The sequence below is a fragment of the Somniosus microcephalus genome, chromosome 5 (assembly GCF_052327205.1).
Source record: "Somniosus microcephalus isolate GS21.2 chromosome 5, FLI_Smic_1.0, whole genome shotgun sequence".
Lineage (NCBI taxonomy): Eukaryota > Metazoa > Chordata > Chondrichthyes > Squaliformes > Somniosidae > Somniosus > Somniosus microcephalus.
In genome coordinates, this window is record NC_140991.1 from 34644639 (window position 1) to 34670981 (window position 26343).

The 26343-nt window shown below is 45.7% G+C and overlaps 1 protein-coding gene across 2 annotated transcripts in view; it reads right to left on the bottom strand.

Annotated features, from left to right (window-relative positions):
* paxip1 (PAX interacting (with transcription-activation domain) protein 1) overlaps positions 1-26343 on the bottom strand; it is a 145103-nt gene that overhangs the window by 19325 nt on the left and 99435 nt on the right. The window contains exons 11-15 of one of the 2 annotated variants that reach the window (XR_015078341.1): positions 24475-24596; positions 16538-16722; positions 15674-15717; positions 14955-15131; positions 168-235 (exon numbers count right to left, since the gene is read on the bottom strand). Coding sequence is in view for 1 of the 2 variants with exons in the window: in XM_085987518.1 (XP_085843644.1) it covers positions 168-235; positions 15674-15717; positions 16538-16722; positions 24475-24596 (419 nt within the window). In the remaining variant the exon portion in view is untranslated. The remainder of the gene's footprint in view (positions 1-167; positions 236-14954; positions 15132-15673; positions 15718-16537; positions 16723-24474; positions 24597-26343) is intronic. The other variant, XM_085987518.1, reaches the window with a different exon arrangement.

Genomic DNA, 26343 nt, shown 5'->3' on the forward strand with positions numbered 1-26343 from the left:
AGTTTGAAACTCCGAGCTGCCCGTCACTTACAGGCCTAGATGCCTGGGCCTTAATCTTGCTGGCTAAGTTTCTTTAATTCTCTTATTGCACATACTCTATTCCACAGCTTGAAGTAACAATCAGTGTGTAATTCAGAAAAATACCCTTTGGTACCAAGTCTTCTTACCTTGCTCTTTTTACAGGAGGCGGAATGTTACATTCATTTTGTTTCTGTTTAGACTGGAGACGTACATTCTGCAACATAAAGGAAGAACTGAAGAAGACCATACACCACCAAGGAAGCTTCAGTAGGTTTACAAAGTATTAGCAGCACAGAAAAAGGCCATTCGGCCCAACAGGTCCATGTCGGTGCTTATGCTCCACACGAACCTCCTCCCACCATTCTTCATCTAATCCCATCAACATATTCCTTTCTCCCTCTTGTGCTTATCTAGCTTCCCCTTAAATGCATCTATGCTATTCGTCTCAGCTACTCCTTCTGGTAGCGAGTTCCACATTTAACCACTCTCTGGGTAAAGAGGTTGCTCCTGAATTCCCTATTGGATTTATTAGTGACTCTTATATCTGTCCCCTAGTTCTGGTCTCACCTGCAAGTGGAAACATCATCTCTGCATCTACTCCATCAAACCCGTTCATAATCTTAAAGATGTCTGTAAGGTCACCCGCCCTCAGTCTTCTCTTTACTAGATTGTGCAGCTATGCAAGAGTCACTGGGACTTTTAAATCATTTTGAATCAATTAATAATTATATGCAATTCAGTCAAAGTCCAGAGCCAGCCAAGGCCTTCTAGCCCATCAAGTCCACGTACGATTATTCCATCATGGGCTTTCCTTCCACACCACTGCTCCCCCTGCCTTCCTGAAAAACTCAGTGGTGCTACTAGCTCTACAGGTCTTAATTTCCCTTGTCTTGAGGGTGGGAAAGAGGTGGGAGAAACTTCCCCCGATCTGTATCTCAAGGAACAAACAAATTTGAGCTTTGCTTCACAAGGCAAGAATGGTCCATTTTAGCTCATCAACCTAGAAACATCTACAAATCCCATCACTGCATCCAACTTTAGATTTTTCCCTCCACAAAGCTACTCGGAAATCTATTCGACACACTGATTTTACTTTGTGAAGACAACATTTGAAGTCTAATAATTGGGTTGCTTTAGTTGAAATCAAAACGGTTTCATTCATCGTGATTAAGCAAATCAGTGTGTGGACAGTGCATTGATACAAACTTAAATTCAGTATTTTTCTCAGACATACTGAACACGACAGCGATTTATAGCCAGAGAGCTAGAATAGACAGGGTAGATGCTGAGAGGCTGTTGCCCCGGGCTGGAGTGTCTAGAACTAGGGGGCATAGTCTCAGGATAAGGGGTAGGCCATTTAAGACCGAGATGAGGAGGAATTTCTTCACTCAGAGGGTTGTGAATCTTTGGAGTTCACTGCCCCAGAGGGCTGTGAATGCTGAGTCTTTGAGTATATTCAAGGCTGAGATAGATAGATTTTTGGACTCTAGGGGAATCAAGGGATATGGAGATCGGGCGGGAAAGTGGAGTTGAGGTCAATGATCAGCCATGATCTTATTGAATGGCGGAGCAGGCTCGAGGGGCCGTATGGCCTACTCCTGCTCTTATTCCTTATATTAATAGAGAATATTATTAGCTCCAACAATAAACAAGAGGTCATTCCAGGCTTACGTTCAAGAATATTATGCAAATACTAGGCACTGCCTCATGAAATTGCTCGTGCTTAGCTTGTGTTCTGGAGCACGGTTGTAATGTTCAGTTGCCAAGTTGCAGCAGTGCTTAACCTGGCCTGTCCTTTTAAGGCAACTGTTTAAGTATTCTCTGTGGGGAAGTGACCCAAATAAATGAGGGGTCAATTAAAGGCTAATTGCTGAAGGTGGCTCTTGCCAATGGTGGAAGGGCCAGGTTACCAAAGTCAGAAAAAACAACTGGAAATGACTAGCTTCCTTTCTCTCCCTTTTTAACCCCTCCGATATTTTTTTTTTTTGACGTGAAGTAGTTTTAAAATACCCAAATTTGAAAAAAGGTTTGAAACATATTTTGCTAGTATATACAGTGTGGTATCATCTGCACCAAAATAAATCCACTTGAATTGAGATTGCACCTCATCATGTTGCTGAGACACCTGAAACCCAACTTGAGAGGTGTGGAATAACAACAGAAAATGCTGGAAAAACTCAGCAAGCCAGGCAACATCCGTGGAGAGAGACACAGAGTCAACGTTTCAGGTCGAAACCCTTTGTCAAGACCGATGAGAGATGTGGTGTGGTGGCAGACTGTTTAACAGGTTCCTTGGACACTTAGCTTTCTCCAGGGTAGGAGAATCGGATTTCTAGTCGGGTAGTTTAAATAAAAAGAAAAACTTGCATTTATACAGCGTCTTTACCACCTCAGGATATCCCAAAGTGCTTTACAGCCAATGAAGTACTTTTGAAGTGTCGTCACTGTTATTACGTAGGAACGGGATAAATGGGTTAGTGCCTGGCAGGAACCCAAATTCCAACCAGCGGTCGGAGTATACGTCTAGTTTTTAAAAAAATCTCTCCTGAACCATTTTTTGAGGATTAAAAACATTGGAACTGCATAAATGAATTTTTGAGCTTTCTGTGCAGTCGCCTGTTATTTTTTTAATGGAAATTTATGCTGACAGGCCAGGGGAGCAGATGACTGATGGGGAGGTTGAGACCTGATGGCTTGGAAGGGACCAACAGCAGTTTGGGTCCCATTCTCCTGGGCTCCCCTCCATTACAAGACAGTTCGACCCTGTTCCCCCACCTCAAGCTGCCAGATCCTATTACAACAACAACTTTCATTTATATAGCACCTTCAACGTAGTAAAACGTTCCAAGGCGCTGCACAGGAGTATTTTAAGACAACAAAAAAATTTGACACCGATCCACATAAGGGTAAATTAGGGCAGGTGACCAAAAGCTTGGTCAAAGAGCTCCCCGCTGGAGTGGAGTTAATCTACAGAACAAACGGGAAACTGTTCAAACTTCGTCGCCTCCAGTCCAGATCCAAGGTCGTTCCCATCCTATCATCGAATTGCAGTATGCAGACGACGTTTGCGTCTGCGCTCACTCGGAGGCTGAACTCCAAACCATTTTCAACACCTTCACCGAAGCATAGGAGAGCATGGGCCTTACACTAAACATCCATAAGACAAAGGTCCTCTACCAACCTGCCCCCGCCACAGTACTGTTCCCTGATTATCAAAATCCATGACGAGACCTTGGACAACATGGATCACTTTCCATACCTCGGGAGCCTACTGTCAATAAGGGCAGACGTTGATGACGAAGTCCAACACCGCCTTCAGTGTGCCAGTGCAGCCTTCGGTCGCCTGAGGAAGAGTGCTTGAAGACCAGGACCTCAAACCCAGCACCAAGCTCATGGTCTACAGAGCAGTAGTGATACCCGCCCTCCTGTATGCTTCAGAGACATGGACCATGTACAGCAGGCACCTCAAAGCACTGGAGAGGTATCACTAACATTGCCTCCACAAGATCCTGCAAATCCATTGGCAGGATAGGCGCACCAGCATCAGTGTTCTCGCTCAGGCCAACATCCCCAGCATCGAAGCTTTGACCATGCTTGATCAGCTCCGATAGACGGGCCACATCATCCGCATGCCCGAGACAAGACTCCCAAAACAAGCGCTCTACTCGGAGCTCCGACACAGCAAGAGAGCCCCAGGTGGGCAGAGGAAACGCTTCAAAGACACCCTCAAAGCCTCCTTGAAAAAGTGCAAAACCCCACTGACACCTGGGAATCCCTGGCCCAAGACTGCACAAAGTGGAGGAGAAGCATCCGGGAAGGGGCCGAACACCGAGTCTCTTCGCCGGGAGCAAGCGGAAGCCAAGCGCAAGCAGTGCAAGGAACGCACGTCAACCCAAGCACCCCAACCACCCGTCCCCTCAACCACTGTCTGCCCCACCTTTAACAGAGACTGTAGGTCCTGCATTGGACTCATCAGTCACCCGAGAACTCATTTTTAGTGTGGAACTAAGTCATCCTCGGTTGCGAGGGACTAAGTAGTAGAAGGTCAAAGAGGTAGGTTTTAAGGAGCGCCTTAAAGGAGGAAAGAGAGGTAACGAGGTGGAGAGGTTTACGCACGGAATTCCAGAGCTTAGATCCCAGGCAAAAGGAGGCACGGCCACCAAAGGTTGTGCTATTATAATCAGGGATGCTCAAGAGGGCAGAATTAGAGGAGTGCAGATATCTTAGGGGGGTTGTGGGGCTGAAGGAGATTACAGAGATAGGAAGGGGCGAGACCGTGGAGGGATTTGAAAAGAAGGATGAGAATTTTGAAATCGAGGCGCTGCTTAACCAGGAGCCAATGTAAGTCAGCGACTCTGCTCAACTCTGGCCCCCTTCAACATTCCAAGAGCCCCTCCCCAGACCCTGGGAACCTTCATAACACTGCTACACACCAAGATCACATCCAGTATTTGCAGACCCCAGATTCCCTTCCCAATACTTGCAGGGCGACTCTGATGCCATTATACCCCACAATGCTACTTGGCATAAACACCCCCGTTCTTTTAAAACCATGAGCATCAACTGAACATCCGCTATCAACAAAATAAAAAAAAGTTACCAATTGTTTGAAGCAATTTGATGCAATGAGGTGCAAGTAAATAGAATCGTGTATTTAGAATTCCCTCTCGAAAAAGCCCAAAGTCAAGTTACCCTCAAGCAAAAAAATAATCCTGATTGACAAAACCAAACCAAATACTTTCCCACTAACCATTCACTTTATTGCCTCCCCACACATCTCTCTCTCGAGCTCGGGATACTGAATTCTCTGGTACACTGGAGCAAAGCCACAAGGAGTCATAGGCCTGGAAATTCGGTATAGCTGCGTTTGGGGTGCTAGTCCTGGCGATGCGCAAAGTTTAGCGGCAGGCACAATTTAGCGCCACCTAGCGTGATATTGGGTTGCAGCGCCCCTAAAGGTGATTGCGGCGCTAAATCAGGCACTGCACGCTACTCTTAAGGCGCTAACCCGGCGGCGCAACCCAATTTCTCGGCGGCGGGGCGCAGTCAATAATCACTTTCCCTGAGACACAGTGGCACCGGCCAGCTCTTAAAGGGGCAGGTCAATTGGCATCACCAGACACACTCACTGCCTTGTAGGCCTTCAAAGCGGTGGGAGCCTACCTGTGGCGCACCAGCCTAGCAAGACATGGAAAGGGTGAGGCAGAGGGCGGAACGCCTCACTGATGGGGCATTGGATGCTTTGGTTGGCACAGTGGAATCAAGGCCAAGGAAGACGGTCGGAATGTGATTTATGTTTTGGACAGTCTCCCGGGTGTGAGAGGCAGTTATGTGTCAGTGTATTAGTTTTGCTTTCTGTTGCCATAGCTTTCTCATGTTTGAAGGAACCACATTTTGTGTAATGAAACACTTTCTTCATTTACAATGGCCATGCCTGCTATTTACATGCATCTTGCCCTTCACAGACTTGGGGGTATCAGACCGGTTCCATTCCTGTTCTTGGAATGGCAGCAAGCATTCCGCGAGAGGGGCCTAGAAGCTACTTCTGATCAGCCTCTGACGCGCAGCCTGAGAAGAGCCGCCCGCGTAGAAGTTCAGGCCAGCAGCCATCTTCTCAGCCGCCGACAGAGATGTCCTGCACCTTATCTGAGGCTGCAGATCTGGCTGAAGCAGCTGGCACAGCTCAGTCACCACCTCCTTTCTAAATCGCAGCCTTCTGACACACTGCTCCTCCGACATGTTCATTTAGGAAAACTGCTGTCAGATAACCCTGCCAGCGCAAGGTCTGCTATGGCGACGTCTGTTGGCCCTCCTCCGTCTGGCCATGCCCGCCCCCCTCTCCCTCCGTCTCAGTGCCCTTTCCAGATGATTCAGCAGCAGGACGTTCCCCTCCAATGCAGCCCCCATAATAAGTGCCCACAGGAAGGTTCCCCGTTGTCAAGGCTCACCAGCAGCAAGGTGATGGTCAGAAGGCTGAAGATCGTCTGCCTGCGCTGGCTCAGTGGTCAAATGGCTCTCAGTGTGCAGCTCAGCAACTCTTTGTAGCTCTCGAGGAAGTTGTGATCCAAAAATGGCTGCCGCTTTTAAACCACACCAGTCCCCTTTAAATAACGCTCCTCCAGCCCGAAAGCGACTTGGTAAGGCCCAGGTAAGCTGTCACTATTAGCGCCAGGCGCTACGGAGGGGGGCGCCACTGAATTTATGGTTCGGGGCACCCAAAAGGCGTTGCACTCAAATGACGTCATAATCAGCTTGTGCCCATGAGCGGGCGCTAAGATTTAGTGCCGGCGCTAAATGCATGCTCAATATGGGGCGAGGCGCTAGGCGCCTTGTGCCCGCCCGGAAATTGGCTAGCGCCCCACTTCTCAGCCTCTTTAGGCGTTAATCGGTGGTGCTATCAACCGAATTTCTCCCCCATAGTCATAACAGCACAGAAGGAGGCATTTCAGCCCATCGAGTCTGCGTCGGCTCTCTGTAGAGCAATCCAGTCAGTCCCATTCCCCGTTCTATCCCTGTAGCCCTGCAAGTTTATTCCCCTCAAGTGCCTATCCAGTCTCCCCTTGAAAACGTGTCTCCACTTCCACCACTTCCGTCGGCAGCGAGTTCCAGATCATCACCACTCGCTGTGTAAAAAAGTTTTTCCTCACATCCCCCCTGTATCTCTTGCCCAAAACCTTAAATCTGTGTCCCCTAGTCCTTGTACCATCAACTAGTGGGAACAGCCTTTCCCCGTCTAGCCTATCCAAACCCGTCATAATCTTGTACACCTCTATCAAATCACCCCTCAACCTCCTTTGCTCTAACGAAAACAAATCCAGCTTCTCCAACCTGTCCTTGTAGCTAAGAGCCCCCATCCCTGGAACCATTCTGGTAAATCTCCTCTGCACCCTCTCAAGGGGCCTTCACATCCTTCCTAAAGTGTGGTGACCAGAACTGGCGCAATACTCCAGTTGTGGCCTAACCAGTACTTTATAAAGATTCAGTATAACTTCTCTAATTTTGTACTCAATACCTCTACTTATGAAACCCAAGATCCCATATGCATTGCTAACCACTCTCTCAATAAGTCCTGCCACCTTCAAGGACCTATGCACATTAACTCCTAGGTCCCTCTGTTTCTGTACATGCTTTAAAACTGTGCCATTAAGTGTATATTGCCTCTCCCTGTTCCTTCTGCCAAAATGCATCACCTCACACTTCTCTGTATTAAATTTAATCTGCCACTTGTCTGCCCATTCTGCTAGCCTTTCTATGTCCTGTTGCAGTCGATTGATATCATCACTGTTTGCCACACCCCCAAGTTTGGTGTCATCAGCAAATTTAGAAATTCTACTCTCTATTCGAATATCCAGGTCATTTATATATATATATATATATCAAAAAAAGCAGTGGCCCCAGCACTGACCCTTGGGGAACACCACTGTCTACCATTCTCCAGTCTGAAAAACAGCCATTTACCACAACTCGCTGTTTTCTGTCCTTAAGCCAATTCCTTATCCAAGCTGCCACTGACCCACCTATTCCATGAGCCTCAATTTTGTTAACCAGCCTTTTATGTGGTACTTTGTCAAACGCCTTCCTAAAATCCATGTAGACAACATCCACTGCATTCCCTTCATCAATCCTTTCTGTTACTTCATCAAAAAATTCAATTAGTCAAACACGACCTGCCTTTTACAAACCAGTGTTGGCTCTCCTTAATTAGCTTAAACCTCTCCAAGTGCCAGTTAATTTTTTTTATTGATTATTGTTTCTAAAACTTTACCCACCACTGATAGTAACTACAGGCCAGTCAGTTTAACAAGATTGTCCTTACACTCTCTCTTGAACAATGGTGTCACATTTGCCACTTTCCAATCCTCAGGCACCTCCCCCGCATCAAGGGAAGATCGGAAAAATATGGCAAGCCCTTCCGCTATCTCCTCCCCCAATTCCCTTAGCAATCTGGGATGCAAGCCATCTGGACCAGGTGACTTGTCCACTCTAAGCATACCCAGCCTTTCTAATACAACCGGTCTATCAATTTTCACCCCTTCCATTGCTTCTACCTTTTCCATTGCTACTGATATTTTGTCAGCATCCACCTCCTTAGTAAACACCGATACAAAGTGCTCAGTTCGAGTATTCTAGCCTTGCCCTGCGCCTCCAAGCATAGATCACCGTCTTTGTCTCTAATCGGCCCCACCCCGCCTCTTACTACCCGCTTACTGTTTACATGCTGGTAGAAGACTTTTGGGTTCCCTCTTATGTTAACCGCCATTCTACTCTCATATTCTCCCTTTGCCAATCTTATTTTCATCTTCACATCCCCTCTCAACTTATTGTATTTGGTCTGGTTCTCCCTTGAAGAATTCACCTGACGTGCATCATACACCCTCTTTTTTTGTTTCATCATCTTCTCTATCTCCCTCGTCATCCAAGGAGCCCTTGCTTTGGTTCCCTTACCCTTCCCGCTTGTTGGAATGTACTTAGCCTGTACTTGGAACATCTCCTCCTTAAAGATCACCCAGTGTTCCGTTAACAGTTTACCCTATCAGTCTTTGGTTCCATTTTACCCTGCTAAGATCCTTTCGCATCCCACTAAAGTTAGCCCTATTCCAGTTTAGAAGTTGCACTCTAGATTGTTCCTTGCTCCTCTCCATTGCTAATCTAAATCTTATGATACGATGATCACTCATAACCAAGCGTTCTCCCACAGACACTTGGTCGACCTGGCTCACCTCATTCCCCAGCACCAGATCCAGCAATGCCTCCTTCCTAGTTGGGCCAAGAACATATTGGTCAAGGAAGTTCTCCCGAACACATTTCAGAAATTCCTCCCCCTCCTTTCCCTTTACCCTAGCATTATCCCAATCGATATTTGGGTAATTAAAGTCCCCCAAAATCACTACTCTATAGCTCTTGCATATCTCTGCGATTTCCCTGCAGATTTGCTCCTCTACCTCTCTCACTATTTGGAGGCCTATAGAATACTCCCAACAGCATGATCATACCCTTTTTGCTCCTCAACTCTAACCAAATGGATTCTGTCCTTGTCCCCTCAAGAACATCCTCCCTTTCCAACACTACAATGTCTTCCTTAATTAGCAGTGCCACCCCACCTCCCTTTTTCCTTCCCCATCTTTCCTGAACACCTTATACCCTTGAATATTAAGTGCCCAGTCCTCACTGTTTATAAGCCACGTTTCCGTTATTGCCACACAGCTAATTGTGCTTGTAGATCACCAACCTTATGCGTTTACATACATGAAAATCTACGTTAGCCGACAGCTGCCTGAAGAGGGCAGACGTCAACAGCACGGGTCTCAATTTCATCATTTTGACTGGCAATGTTACTAGATTTAGCAACTAGCGCCTAACTTTATACTCCAGCTGCCAGTAGCTCACCGGATGTCTGTCTGTCCCTTGAAAGTTTTATTGCTAAAATACTTAGAGCCCAGCTATTAACTTTGAAGATGGTCAGGAAAATGTGAAATGCTCAACACCAGAAAAAAAGGTAGAGCGACAGGCCTAGAGAGAGAAACAGTTGTCCAAGATTTACAGCCTTCTAGATAGATCATAGATCTTCTGATGACCCACTCACCTAAATGCATAGACCTCGGTTTTGTCGTCTTCTTCTTAGGCAGTCCCTCGGAACCGAGGATGACTTGTTTCCACATTAAAAATGAGTTCGCAGGTGGCTGATGAGTCCAATGCGGGACCCACAGTCTCGGTCAAAGGTGGGGCAGAGGGTGGTTGAAGGGGCGGGTGGGTGGGGTGCTTGGGTTGACGTGCGCTCCTACCGCTGTTTGCGCTTGGCTTCCGCTTGCTCCCAGCAAAGAGACTCGAGGTGTTCGGCGCCTTCCCGGCTGCTTCTCCTCCACTTTGTGCGGTCTTGGGCCAGGGATTCCCAGGTGTTGATAGGGATGTTATACTTTTTCAAGGAGGCTTTGAGGGTGTCCTTGAAGCGTCTCCTCTGCCCACCTGGGGCTCTCTTGCTATGCCGGAGCTCCGAGTAGAGCGCTTGTTTTGGGAGTCTCGTATCGGGCATGCGGACAATGTGACCCGTCCATCGGAGCTGATCGAGCGTGGTCAAAGCTTCGATGCTGGGGATGTTGGCCTGAGCAAGAACACTGACGTTGGTGCGCCTATCCTACCAATGGATTTGTAGGTTCTTGCAGAGGCAGCGTTGGTGGTACCTCTCCAGTGCTTTGAGGTGCCTGCTGTACGTGGTCCATGTCTCTGAGGCATATAGCAGGGCGGTTATCACTGCTGCTCTGTAGACCATGAGCTTAGTGCCGGGTTTGAGGTCCTGCTCTTCAAACACTCTCTTCCTCAGGCGACCGAAGGCTGCACTGGCACACTGAAGGCGGTGTTGGACTTGGTCATCGACATCTGCCCTTGTTGACAGTAAGCTCCTGAGGTATGGAAAGTGGTCCACGTTGTCCAAGGCCTTGTCGTGGATTTTGATAATCGGGGGGGCAGTACTGTGTGGCGGGGGCAGGTTGGTAGAGGACCTTTGTCTTACGGATGTTTAGTGTAAGGCCCAAGCCCTCGTACGCTTCGGTGAAGGTGTTGATGATGGTTTGGAGTTCGACCTCCGAGTGAGCGCAGGCGTCGTCTGCATACTGTAATTCGACGACAGAGGATGGGACAACCTTGGATCTGGGCTGCAGGCGACGGAGGTTGAACAGTTTTCCGTTTGTTCTGTAAATTAGCTCCACTCCAGTGGGAAGCTTACTGAGGGCGAGATGGAGCATTGCAGCAAGGAAGATCGAGAAGAGCATTGGTGCGATGACACAGCCTTGTTTGACTCCAGTTCGTACGTGAATTGGGTCTGTGGTGGAACCGTTGGTCAGGATCACGGCTTGCATGTCGTCGTGAAACAGGCGGAGGATGGTGACAAACTTTTGAGGGCAGCCGAATTTGAGGAGAATGTGACCATCCGTTGCCATCCTTTGCTCTTTTTCCCCCCAGCCTCCTCTCGTCTGCTGTTTAAGTTCCCCTGGCTCTAATAGTGGGTGCATTTTATCCCTAACTGCAAGTTCAAGCTGCAAGGTTAAAGTTACCGGAGCCCACTGCCCATCCCCCTGTTCTTCGTTCTCAGTGAGCACTGGCTCTTCACTTAAACTTAGCTCCCAAATTCGGTTTTGTAGCCCACTTATCACCAACAGACAAAATATTTCACACCATTGTACACAGTTTTGGTCTCCTTATCTGAGAAAGGACATACTTGCCTTCGAGGCGGTGCAACAAAGGTTCACTAGCTTGATCCCTGGGATGAGAGGGATGTCCTATGAGAAGGGATTGAGTAGATTGGGTCTATACGCTCCGGAGTTTAGAAGAATGAGAGGTGATCTCATTGAAACATAAGATTCTGAGGGGGATTGACAGGGTAGATGCTGAGAGGTTGTTTCCCCTGGCTGGAGAGTCCTAGGGCATAGTCTCAGGATAAGGGATCGGCCATTTAAGACTGAGATGAGGAGGAATTTCTTCACTCAGAGGGTTGTGAATCTTTGGAATTCGCTGCCCCAGAGGGCTGTGGATGCTGACTCTTTGAGTATATTCAAGGCTGAGATAGATAGATTTTTGGAGTCATGGGGAATCAAGGGATATGGAGATCAGGCAGGAAAGTGGAGTTGAGGTCGAAGATCAGCCACGATCTTATTGAATGGCGGAGCAGGCTCGAGGGGCCGTATGGCCTGCTCCTGCTTCTAGTTCTATGTTATGTTGTTCTAGTAATACTGCTGCTGCTTGAACAGTTGACAAGGTAGACATCTCCAGTTAAAGACCTAGCACTGGCAGAGATGATGAGCTAAATGGCATCCTTCCGAACTACAATCAGGGACTCTACAATCCGGGAGCACATCCAGGCTAATTTCTGCAGCCAGATTCAAACCTGACACGACCTATAAACTTATAGCCCTGATGAGGATGAGACAGAACAGCGGCAGACCAGGACGCTGGAACGAGCAGCATAACAGGAAAGAGAATACCGAACGCAAGTATGAGGCAGGGTAGAGGGATGGAGTGCATGGCAAGGGAAGAGTGTTTAAAACAGGGGCGAAAAGATACAGCTTTGGTCTTTCTGATGTTTTGTTGGAGCAAACGGATTCATACACAGTTGATGTCAGTTAGGTAGTTGTCGTGTCAAGAGAAGGTGGAGTGTTAGAGCATTGTACAATACTGAAACTCAATTGTTTATACCAGTTTATTTATACATAGGAACAGCAGTAGGCCATTAATCCCCTCATACCTGTTCCGCCATTCAATCAGATCTGTACCTCAACTCCATTTATACCCTTACCTATCAAAGGTCTATCAATCTGTTTTGAATTTTTAAATTGATCCCCAGCCTCAACAGCTTTTTGAGGGAGGGAGTTCCAGATTTCCACTACCCTTTGTGTGAAAAAGTATTTCCTCACATTACCCCTGAACAACCCAGCTCTAACTTCAAGGTTACGCCTCCTTGTTTTGGACTCTCTCACCAGAGGAAATTGTTTCTCTCGATCTACCCGATCATAGAAACATAGAAGATAGGAGCAGGAGTAGGCCATTCGGCCCCTCGAGCCCGCTCCGCCATTCAATGCGATCATGGCTGATCATCCAAGTTCAGTACCCGGTCCCTGCTTTCTCCCCATACCCCTTGATCCCTTTAGCCTTAAGAAATATATCCAACTCCTTCTTGAATATATTTAATGAATTGGCCTCAACTGCCTTCTGTGGTAGAGAATTCCACAGGTTCACCACTCTCTGGGTGAAGAAATTCCTCCTCATCTCTGTCCCAAAAGGCCTACCCCTTATCCTTAGACTGTGACCCCTGGTTCTGGACTCCCCCGCCATCGGGAACATCCTCCCTGCATCTAGTCTGTCCAGTCCTGCCAGAATTTTATAAGTTTCAACGAGATCCCCTCTCATTCTTCTAAACTCCAGCGAATACAAGCCCAATCGACCCAATCTCTCCTCATACGTCATTCCTGCCATCCCAGGTATCAGCCGGGTGAATCTTCGCTGAACTCCTTCCATGGCAAGAACATCCTTCCTCAGATAAGGCGACCAAAACTGCACACAATACTCAAAATGTGGTCTCACCAAGGCCCTGTACAACTGCAGCAAGACATCCTTGTTCCTGTACTCGAACCCTCTTGCTACGAAGGCCAACATACCATTTGCCTTCTTAACTGCCTGCTGCACGTGCATGCTTACCTTCAGCAACTGGTGCACAAGAACACCAATGTCTCGTTGCACTTCCCCTTCTCCCAATCTATTGCCATTCAGATAATAATCTGCCTTCCTGTTTTTGACACCAAAGTGGATAACCTCACATTTATCGACGTTATATTGCATCTGCCATGCTTCTGTCCAATCACTCAACCTGTCCAAATCATCCTGTAGTTTCTTGGCATCCTCCTCACAGCACAGACGCCCACCCAGCTTTGTGTCGTCTGCAAATTTGGAGATATTACATCTAGTTCCCTTGTCTAGATTATTAATATATATTGTGAATAGCTGGGGTCCAAGGACCGATCCATGCGGTACCCCACTAGTCACTGCCTGCCACTCGGAAAAAGACCCGTTTATTCCAACTCTTTGCTTTCTATCTGCCAACCAGTTCTCTATCCAAGTCAATACCTTGCCCCCAATCCCATGTGCCTTAACTTTACACACTAATCTCTTATGTGGGACCTTATCGAAAGCCTTCTGAAAGTCCAAATACACCACATCCACTGGTTCTCCCTTATCTATTTTATTAGTTACATCCTCAAAAAATTCCAGATTATTAGTCAAGCACGATTTACCTTTTGTAAATCCATGATGACTTTGTCCGATCCTGTCACTGTTTTCCAAGTGATCTGCTATTACATGTTTTATAATGGACTCTAGCATTTTCCCCACTACCAATGTCAGGCTTACCGGTCTGTAATTCCCCATTTTCTCTCTACCAACTTTTTGAATAGTGGGGTAACATTAGCTACCCTCCAATCCATGGGTACTGTTCCAGATTTCATCGAATGTTGGAAGATGATCAGCAATGTATCTACTATTTCTAGGGCCATTTCCTTAAGTACCCTAGGATGTAGATTATCAGGCCCTGGGGATTTATCGGCCTTCAATCCCATCAATTTCCCTAACACCATTTCCCTACAAATACTGATTTCTTTCAGTTCCTCCCTTTCATCAGACCCTATGTTCCCCGACATTTCTGGGAGGTTATATGTGTCCTCCTTTGTGAAGACAGAACCAAAATATGTATTTAATTGGTCAGCCATTTCTTTGTTCCCCATTATAAATTCCCCTGATTCTGACTGCAAGGGACCTACGCTTGACTTCACCAATCTTTTTCTCTTCACATATCTATAAAAGCTTTTAGTCAGTTTTTATGTTCCCTGCAAGCTTATTCTCATATTCTATTTTCCCTTTCTTAATTAATCCTTTTGTCCTCCTTTGTTGAATCCTAAACTGCTCCCAATCCTCTGGATTACTGCTTTTTCTGGCCAATTTATATGTCCTCTCCTTGGATCTTATGCTATCCCTAATTTCCCTCGTTAGCCACGGTTGAGTCACTTTTGTTTTATTTTTATGCCAAACTGGGATGAACAAATTCTGTAGTTCATCCATGCAGTCTTTGAATGTTTGCCATTGCCTATCCACCGTTAACCCTTTGAGTGACATTCCCCAATCAATCCTACCTAATTCACGCCTCAAATCCTTTAATCATCTTAACCGCCTCAATTAGATCGCTCCTTAATCTGAGATACACAAGGGAATAAAGCCTAGTCTATGCAACCTGTCCTCATAATATAACCCTTTTAGCCCCTTAAATTTATACTTAATTACATATGAAGTGAAAAATAGATTTTTATTGCACTTCTCAATTCTTGTATTGAAGGGTGAAATGCATCAATTTGCAGCTACATGTACAATCTTAAAAGTTGCTTGCTAATGCCACTTACTGTTGCCTCAGTCTTCTTTCATTCATGACTGTTGCACTTTAAACCTGCTGGCCATAGGCACCATCGGAGCAGGGAATTGTGTGTGGAATTCAGTGACCTCATGAATTGGTCAGCGCTGTACCAAAGCCATTTATGACTGACAGAACGACGATTGACATGCACACTCAGAGGCACACGCTATTTTCAAAAAAAGGCGAAGAATAAAACGTGTGGGAACAGAACATTCCTCAGAGCACCACTATAGGGCAGGTAATGAGGGGGCATATCTGTGCAAACGGTGCCCCTTTCAACAGGCACTATTTCGAAGAAGAGCAGGGGAGTTCACGAAAACAGATTATCTGGTCATTATCACATTGTTGTTTATGGGATCTTGCTGTGCCCAAATTAGCTGCCATGTTCCTGACATTATAACAGTGACTGCACTTCGTTGGCTGGAAAGCGTTTTGGGAGGTTCTTTGGAAAGGCGCTTATGTAAATGCAAGTCCTTTCTTTCAAAGTTTTTTTTGCCAAGTGCTGGAAGGAACATTATTTGCAAAGAGAAAAATACGTGCTTTGTTTTTTAAAAAAAAAGCTGCTTAATCTGCTACAAGGCTACATGCATGGGCATGCAGATTTAATCCACAGCAGGTGACCAAAAGGGTAATAGGGCAAACAAAAAAAGAAAAAATATACCGCAGCAGTCCATTCTTGAGGTGCAGGATAATTAAACACTTACGTACCATCAGGAGCTCTGGCGAGATCTTCAACGGCACCCGCCAAGCAGCTGAAAACAAAATTCAGAAGAATTTTACCAAACATTCATCAACAGGAAACGATATGAGTGTCATAGAACTTAATGTCCACATCTCGGTCTCCTGAGAATAAAAATCTATTGTACTGTAGTAAAATGAGAAAATGTTTAAATGTACGGTAGACCAGTCAATATACCGGGAATATATTTTGGTCGGGAGACTTCATCAAGCTTTCTGGCCTGCTATGTACATCCAACATTTTTCTCTTCACAACAGATAATTTAATCTCCTTTAAAAAAAATAAGAACAGCGTCTTGCAAATATTTGATTGCACTTTAGTTTAAGGATAGCTTCGGAGCAAAGAATATTGATAGATTTACCCATTGCACGTTACTGGAGTATTTGAGAGGCATTTAAAACATTTGGGATTTTTAATTAATATATTCAAAGTAGGAACTGCTGATTTAATGTTTTGATTAAGAAGCAAAGTTCCATCAGCAGGAACATGAATTTATGAGCTAAAAAGAAATCACGAATGCTGTAAATCAAAAACAAAAACAGAAAGTGCTGGAAATGCCCGACATGTTGGCCAGTGTCCGATGAAGGGTTCTGCCCAAAAACTGAACCCGTCTTTTAGACGGACCTGGTGTGGATTTCTAGCCCTCTTCTTATGAAGACTACACGGGAACTTATTCCAGGAGTGACTGTGGAAATTCAACACGAGCTACTGGCTTGGATTTCTAAAGAACCCACCCAAGCCTCACATGTTCAGCCTGTTTAGCCTTCTATCGGTAAAGAACTGCATTAAAAAAAAATATATGAATTTGCCACCTGAAAGTTGACGTACTATACCTAAAAGATTGGAAACCAGCTGTGGATTGGGGGCAAGAGGGTCTTGGAGGCCGAACACCGTGTAGCGACTGTGCTGAATCTGTCGTAATGCGTCAAAGTTCCCGAGGAGAATGTCGCAAAGCCACTGTGTATTCACACATGGTATCCTCCACTCTTTTGCCTTCTCGTATTTCAACCCACAGGGTCTGCTCTCAAAACAAGCCAGTGGGAAAGTAGAGTCAGTTCACTTTCGAAAAGAGACAATAATGCACAAAAAGCAGTGATACAAGAGTTCTCTCCACCACCCCCCTCCCCCCTCCCACACCACTCACAAATGGGTCCAGCTATTTTAAAAGTAGGCGTATGTAAAGTTTTAAATACCATTACCAGGTTACCAACATGGATTCTCAATACTGTCTAGGGACATTCTGCACAGACATTGGCTGCTCAATGACTTTTTGGGGTGATGGGGGCGGGGGGGCGTTATTTTGGGGTGAGGCATTTTTTCTAACTTTTTTTTTTTACAAAGTGGGAAAGCAAGTCACTCTGGACTGCTCACACCATTCCAGTGGATATATTTATAATGGGTGCGATGGTGTAGTGGTTATATTCTTGGATTAGTATTCCAGACGGACCTGGACTAGTAATCCTGAGAAAGGGAGCTCAAATTCCACCATGACAGAATTGAAATTTTGTTTTAAAAAAAAAAAAGAAACCTGCAAATAAAAAGCTGGCAAACAGTAAAAGTGACCATGAGGCTGTCAGATTGTCGTAAAGAAAAATCCAACTTGTTCACTAATGTCCATTAGGAACGGAAACCTGCCAGCCTAATCCACACAAAAGCCAAAACACCAGCTACCAAGAGACAACTGAAAAACACATTATTGGAAAAAGCGGTCAAATCTAGACAGTAAAGCTCAGTAAGCGTGAGGATTTCCTCACTTGGCAGTTTCCTAAATATCATCAGTAAGAACCCGATTAAGAAGTGTCCGGGTAGCAGATGTGGAACAGGTGGAATGATCTGTCCTCCAGGCTTGTTCCCTGCAAAATGGGAGTCGTCCACCACACACTTGGTTATCTGCATCTTGGTCAGCAGCTTACCGTGGGAAACAAATGACCGTCAAGATTCTAAAATTGCTTCATACCAGAGGCATAATAACTAGAAGCTCTTATTGCTACCTTGCCAGCATGCAATTGGTCAACGGCTATTACCATACTATCGGAGAAGAGCCCTTCTTATAGGGCGAGCCTGCAACACCTGCTAATAGCATCAAGTCCATTTCTTCTACCTTATAGCTTATTCATATGCATGCCCCGATTTCTATCACCCCATCATTGGCAGCCGTGCCTTCGGCTGCCTAGGCCTTAAGCTATGGAATTCCCTCACTGAACCTCTCCGCTTCTCTCTCCTCCTTTAAGACACTCCTTAAAACCTACCTCTTTGGCCATGCTTTTAGTCACCTGTCCCTAATATCTGACCCGGTGGTGTCCAATTTTGTCGGATAACCCTCGTGAAGCGCCTTGGGACGTTTTAATGTGTTAAAGGCGCTATATAAATGCATGTTGTTGTTGTCCTAACAAGGACAGCCTGGTTTCGTTGATTATTCAGAGGTGCACCAATCAGTACCAATGGTCAAATTCTTGGGATGAAAACCCAGAGAAAGAAAATCTAGCCTGATTGGTTTGGAAGGAGAATTAAAACAAGCTGTGGAAAAGAACTATCTAATCTGACCTAACCTATATCTGCCAGAGAGACAGAAATATCGCCTCAAAGCAAGAGGGATGGAGAACATAACCATTTCAGTTGGGGAAAAACAAACTGGTACAATTTCATGACTCATGGTGCTTTTACGGGTCATGGGATTTAGTGACCACAGCCACTACTGCCCCATCTGTCGCAGTGATTTCCCCGCAGCCAACTGAGCTAGTTTAGCTCGGACACGGTGTGGGAGATTCTTAAAGAAGCAATATATGCATCAGATTTCAAAATACACACACAGATCCCCTTTTTAACATTACAGTAATACCGATAGCCCCCCGATACCCATTGACTTCCAGTTTTACTAGGGCTTCCGCATTTTAGCATGCATGTAGTCCTGTGTTGCAGCTTCCCCAGGTTGGCACTGCATTTTTAGGTGTGCCTGGTGCTGCTCTTGGCATGCTCTTCTACACTATTTATTGAACCATGGTTGGTCCCCTGGCTTGATGGTAATGGTACAGTGAGGGATATGCCAGGCCATGAGGTTATACTGTAGATTGTGGTGGAATACAATTCTGCTGTTGCGGATGGCTCCTGGATGCCCAGTTTTGAGCTGCTAGATCGGTTCTGAATCTATCCCATTTAGCACGATGGTGGTGCCACACAACACGATGGAGGGTGTCCTCAGTGTGAAGACGGGACTTCGTCTCCACAATGACTGTGCGGTGGTCACTGCTACCAATACTGTCATGGACAGACGCATCTGCGACAGGTAGATTGGTGGGGACGAGTTCAAGTAGGTTTTTCCCTCGTGTTGGTTCGCTCACCACCTGTCGCAGGCCCAGACTGGCAGTTATGTCCTTCAGGACTCGGCCAGCTCGGTCAGTAGTGGTGCTACCGAGCCACTCTTGGTGATGGACATTGAAGTCCCCCACTCAGAGTACATTCTGTGCCCTTGCTACTCTTGGTGCTTCTTCCAAGTGGTGTTCAACATGGAGGAGTACTGATTCATCAGCTGAGGTGGGCAGTAGATGGTAATCAGCAGGAGGTTTCCTTGCCCATGCTTGACCTGAAGCCATGAGACTTCATGGGTTCCAGAGTCAATGTTGAGGGCTCCCAGGGCCACTCCTTCCTGACTGCATACCACTGTGCCGCCGGGACAGGACATACCCAGGGATAGTGATGGAGGAGTTTGGGACATTGGCTGAAAGGTATGATTCTGTGTGTATGACTATGTGAGGCTGTTGCTGGACTAGTTTGTGGGACAGCTCTCCCAATTTTGGCACAATCCCCAGATGTTGGTGAGGAGGACTTTGCTGGGTCGACTGGGCTGGGTGTGCCGTTGCCTTGTCCGTAGCCGGTGCCAAGGTCGATGCCGGGCAGGCTGTCTGCTTTTATTCTCATTGTTTTTTGTAACTTTTTTTTTTTAACAACGGAGTGGCTTGCGAGGCCATTTCAGAGGGCAGTTAAAAGTCAACCACATTGCTGTGGATCTGGAGTCACATATAGGCCAGACCAGGTAAAGACGGCAGATTTCCTTCCCTAAAGGACATTAGTGAACCAGATGAGTTTTTACGACAATCCGATAGTTTCATGGTCACCATTACCATTTTATTCCAGATTTATTTAATTAACTGAATTTAAATTCCCCAGTTGGCGTGGTGGGATTTGAAGTTACGTCTGTCTGGATTATTAGTCCAGGCCTCTGGATTACTAGTCCAGTAACAGAACCACTCTGCTGCCGTACCCCCGTAGTAAAACATCCCAAAGCGTTTCGCAGGAATGATTATCAAACACAATTTGACGCCGAGCCACATAAGGAGATATTATGACAGGTGATCAAAAGCTTGACTGAAGAGTTTTTAAGGAGCGTTTTAAAGGATGAGAGAGAAGTAGTGAGGTGGAGAATATTAGGGAGGGGATTGCAGAACATCCCACAAACAGCCATGGGATGAATAACCAATCAGTCTATCAGGAGACGGTGGGGCAGATTTCAATGAGCAGTTCTAGCGCTGAGCCTCGCACAGAATTACAATTACATGGTAACAAGCCATACAGCCAAACCAATCCACGTCGGTGTTTATCTTCTACATGAGTCCTAATTCCATGTGTCCGCTCTGTTCACATATCCCTTTATTTCCCCACAATGGGAGGACATATTAGAAACTGGGGGTTGTTATCAGCATGGCTCCCGCTGATCTTTTCGTTCATTTAAATTCATGGACGGAAAATTGAGCGGCGTGCCAAGATTATAAACTCAAATCCCCGGTACAGAACTCTGGATTGCTCGTCCAGTAACATAACCACGATGCTACTGTTCCCTGATTCATTTAAGTAATTTTTAATTGTTAATTTCCAGAATTTACTCAAAACAAAACTCCCTGCCAAGCGTTCATGAAGTATAAATCCTTCCATTGAACTCAGTGTCGTATGCACACAGCTACAGAACAAAAGCTGGCTATAAAGTCATTCACAACAATAGCATTCTGGAGGAAATATTACAGGCTGGCTGTTTATACATCAACAACGCAGCAGCAGATGGTTTTGAACAGTTAGCGGTTTTGTTTGCGAGCAACCCACAGAAAACAGCAATTGGGACCTTTAGAAACCTAGATCTTCATTTTATTTTGGAACGAGAATGAACTCCAGGTATCACTGGAGTAATACAAGCAATACAGGTAGAACGCAAAAACCCCCACTAGTTAGAATGCAAAAACCCCCACAAAAATCGGATGAGGTACTTAATCCACTTTTCAGCTACAGCCCACACATGTCCTTCCCTTAACCCTTTCCTTACTGCGTCCTATCAGAATATGCCCTTCATGTGTCATCTTATTCCCCTCAACCCCCCCACCGTTATCAACAGCTGTGGACACATGCTGCTCCAACACAAGAGATATGTAACCTTCAGTGCAAAATGCGTTGCGGATCTGTGGGTCCTCGTTAGCATCTGCTCTAAGCTCTGCAGTAGCTGCAGAGACATTTTTTCGGCTGCCAGTCATTCTTGAAGCATCTGCCTTTTCCTGGCACACCCCGGTTTTCACAGTCTGCAAATTCTTTCCAAGACTCCAGAGACGCTAGGTGTATTTATGCTCCCTGCGAGTGTAATGTTAACTGTGAAGTGGGTTCCTCTTCCAGGTGACGGTAAAGTTGCAGCGTAGCTTTGCAGTTCGGCCCCAACCGGTCTCTGGAAGGACAAGGTGCGAGACCCATTGCAGCAGGCTGCCTCACTCTGCTCGTGTTCATGATCCATGTCCTAACCCGCACCAAGTTCCGTTCACCCATCACCCTTAGCTGACCTACATTGGCTCACGGTCCAGCTAAGTCACAAATTTAAAATCCTCATCCTAGTGTTCAACTCCCTCCATGGCCTCGCCCCTCCCTAGATCTCTGTCTTCCTCCAATTCTGGCCTCTTGCACAACCCTGATTTTAATTGCTCCACCATTGATGGCCGTGCCTTCAGCTGCCAAGGCCCCAAGCTCTGGATTCCTTCCTTAAACCTCTCCGCCTCTCTATCGGCCTTTAAGACACTCCTTAAAACCAACCTCTTTCTTGTCCTAATATCTCCACATGTCTGGCATCAAGGAGCCCTAGTAAAACTGAAGTCAATAGGAATCAGGGGGAAAACGCTCCACGGGCTGGAGTCATACCTAGCACAAAGGAAGATGGTTGTAGTGGTTGAAGGTCAATCATCGCTGCAGGAGTTCCTCAGGGCAGTGTCCTGGGCCCAACCATCTTCATCAATGACCTTCCCTCCAACATAAGGTCAGAAATGAGGATGTTCGCTGATGACTGCAGTGTTCAGCGCCATTCGCAACGCCACAGATAATGAAGCACTCCATGCCCGCATGCAACAAGACCTGGACGACGTTCAGGCTTGGACTGATAAGTGGCAGGTAACATTCGCGCCACAGAAGTGCCAGGCAATGACTATCTCCAACAAGCGAGAATCTAACCACCTTCCCTTGACACTCAATGGCATTACCATCACCGAATCCCCTACTATAGACATCCTGGGGGGGTCACCATTGACCAGAAACTTCACTGGACCAGCCACATAAATATTGTGGCAACAAGAGCAGGTCAGAGGCTAGGTATTCTGCGGCGAGTGTCTCACCTCCTGACTCCCCAAAGCCTTTCCACATCTACAAGGCACAAGTAAGGAGTGTGATGGAATACTCTCCACTTGCCTGGATGAGTGCAGCTCCAACAACACTCAAGAAGCTCAACACCATCCAGGACAAAGCAGCCCGCTTGATTGGCGCCCCATCCACCACCTTAAACATTCACTCCCTCCACCACCAGCGTACCATGGCTGCAGTATGTACCATCTACAAGATGCACTGCAGCAACTTGCCAAGGCTTCTTCAGCAGCACCTTCCAAACCTGCGACCTCTACCACCTAGAAGGACAAGGGCAGCAGGCGCATGGGAACACCACCACCTCCAAGTTCCCCTCCAAGTCATACACCATCCTGACTTAAGTATATCGCCGATCCTTCATCGTCGCTGGGTCAAAATTCTGGAACTCCCTCCCTAACAGCACTGTGGGAGTACCTTCACCACACGGACTGCAGCGGTTCAAGAGGCGACTAGGGATGGGCAATAAGTGCTGGGATTGCCAGCGACACCCTGATCCCTAAATTGTGTCTGATAATGCTGCTGTGAAGTGCCTAAAGACATTTGACTATGTTAAAGGTGCTACATAAATGCAAGTTGTTGTTGTTGATCACTAAGCTCGTGCATGAGACCACAGGTGCAGACAAAAAGTTAAACAGCGATATGGGAAGGAAGGACAAGTGGACGAAGAAAGAAAGTGCAGCAGGGGGATAGTTCTCCAATTGCCTTTTATAAAAGCTATAGAAACATAGTAATAATTAAATATACAACTGTAAAGTTTGTATTCTCTTTTACTCTCCTGTTTTTTAAATTCCATACATTAAGAATCAAATGTTGCAGAATACTCTTTTCAGAGCTGGGTAGAAACAATCAGGTTATCGGTGACTAAGGAATGAGGCCTGTTATTAAAATAGCCCCATCCAGTGTGCATCCAAAAGAATGCTCAAAATTCAATTAATTTTAATATACCAATAAAAGGTGCAACTTAAAATAATGAGCTGTACTACCAAAGCGAGCTTCTAGCATAATTCAAAACTAACACACACACTCACCGAGAAAAAATCAACTGTCAATGGTGATTGCTCTTAGCAAGTTCCAAAGTACCAGGGATGCGGGACTTCAGTTACGTGGAGAGACTGGAGAAACTGGGGTTGTTCTCCTTCTAGCTGAGCAGAGAAGGTTAAGGGGAGATTTGATAGTGGTGTTCAAAATCATGAAGGGTTTTGATAGAGTAAACAAGGAGAAACTGTTTCCGGTGGCAGAAGGGTCGGTAACCAGAGGACACAGATTTAAGGTAATTGGCAAAAGAGTCAGAGGTGAGATGAGGAAGTTATTTTTTTTTAAATTTTTTTAAACAAAGCGTTGTTGTGATCTGGAACGCACTGCCTGAAAGCGCGGTGGAAGCAGTTTCAATGATAACTTTCAAAAGGAAATTGGACAAATATTTGAAGGGGAAAAACTGTGCAGGGCTGTAGGGAAAGGGCAGGCGAATGGGACCAAATGGATAGCTCTTTCAAAGAGCCGGCACAGGCCAAATGGCCTCCTTCTGCGCTGCATCATTCTATGAAAACCTTAAGCAAGAGATTTTTATTCTAGCATTCTGACTGAAATGCACACTGCTCCATTAGAACTATCTCTGCCACTTAGAACTGCTTCCTATTGACTCCCTGCACTCTCTGGAGCCTACAAACACTTCGGAGAGTCACGACAGGCAGTCTCGAAAAAGACAGGCAATGGTGACGACCCATAATTATGGGAACTGCACCTTTGACTACAATTATTCTACTTCAACAGGATTACTAAAAATCTGTTTACCATTGCAAACTTTGTCATCACTCATATGAATATCGGGTCTTCAGTAAGAACTGTAACATTCACTCCACATGACCTTCATGCTCACAGTAAAAGGATCGTGCACCGTGGATAGAATTGCTCACCTCCATTTGAATGGATTACTTGTCCAAGCACATTACAAGCCAATTAAATGCTGTCACTAAAAAAACATTCATACTGTACATGCTTGGCGGCGGATAGAGCATCGCGATTCATCTGACGAATACCAATGTCTCTTTTTTTGAATTGACAAACACTACCCTCTCTATCAATTACTGCCATTTTAAATCAGGAATCACGAACTTACTCTTTGCAGATGAGGACAGTATTGCTTCGGCAGAGGTAGCCTGTGTATTTGGCCCCTGCTAAATAGCCCATCAGCTTCAAGTCATCTCGATCACTGTCCATAAATCCAGTGACGGAAATCATCTGCAAGTTATAGAAGAAAAATTCAAGTTTGTTTTCCACATTGTTCCAACAAAGCATGCTTCGTCCCTGGGCATTGGAAAAAAAAAAAATAGACAAATAGTCAGGAAACCAATAGCTTTATATCCAGCAGGTTTATTTTATGACTCTGGAACCTTATGGCAATAATCTCTCCCTGGTTACTTGAGCACAGCATTGTGGAAGTGGCAATGAAATTGAGGATCAATTTCTCTATCCGTTCCACACAACGGCAAACACAGCTCCGAGTTGCGTGCGTCACAATACCATTCACAAGTCCAGTTTTTTTTTGCAGGACAAGTTACCGCAAGTTAAAATTTATCCATCTGCAAACTGGAACAACATATAAAAATCAAAAGAAGTTATTGGATGGATCACTGGTGAGACCACATTGGAGACCCTTTGTGCAACATTTTGTCACCCTACCTTCAGCTTTCAATAGTAATAAGGGCAATTTGGGGGTCTAGGGCTCTGTTATTAATTGAAACACTCAATCAAAACTTTTCTTTTCCAAAATGGAATATGCTCCAAGTCATTAAAATGCTGAGAGGAATAGAGGGCCAGCTAGTTATCTTACAGCTCACACATATTGTGGACCCATGTTAATGATGGCAAGGTGCTGAGGCTCTTGGTGTTCTGGAACTTCCTGTTTTTACACAGCAGAGCAGATTTCAGAGCACCAACACAACAGGGAGATATCTGTGAATGTGAAGTTTCTTATCATGATTACAACTATAAAATTCCTGGCTTTGCCAGTGTGGAGGCTTGGCCTGGAAGGTGTAGCAATGCAAAAACTGGCTTCCGAGGTCAGCCCACCCAGAGGGGTCAACCCGGCCCGAGGGAATGTTAACCAGCCAGGGGTATTATTAACCTTCCCTCCCGCCCCACCCCGTCTTGCCTCCAGCAGTAGTGCTGCAATTTAAATGCCGCTTTAAGTTAGGAGCGCAAAACTAGAGACCATGACAATAACATTAACAAGCCTCAAACACCACCAGAAAGGGCCTCTTATGGTCGAAAAAGAAAACAAACTGCAGATGCTGGAAATCAAAAAAAAAATGCAGGAAACACGCAGATCAGGCAACATCTGCGGAAATAACAGAAGAATTGAAGTTTCAGGTGTGGACCCCTCATCAAAATCTGGTGACGACAGGTCAACGCCCGTAATACCAGCTCCGTACAGGAGTGAAGTGAATTATCAGGTAATCGGTTTTAAACCAACATAATCTGCTGCTGTCGCCCGCCATCTTCCCGTCTCTAGCAGCAATTCAGGTGTGAAATTCTGATCATTTGAAATACTGAGCCTGTCGATTAAAGCCTCTCTCTTCGCTGACAAAAGTTCATCTAATTAAAAATGTGCCCGAAAAGGTTACAGCTACACTTGGCCATTTTAATTATCGAAGCTTCGCAATAGAGGTTGTGCTCGAAGGTCACCTATTATCCAAACCGGAGCAATAATGACACTCTCCCAAGGAAGTCATTAATCGTTAACGCATTGATTGAGAGATCATAAATCTAGACATGACGCCCAATCCTCCTCAGATTCAACATGACCTTAGAACTCATTACTTCAGCAAATTTAACTTCCCAGCCGCACTGTTTAAACAAGAACTGGCTGGTTTCCTTGGCTTTTGTTTCGAGCTTTTTCTGTATAGCAATCGCTTTCCAAAGACAAAATATGGACTGAAGGATAAAAAAAAATTTCAAATGACTAAATCAATGCTGGCTACAGCTC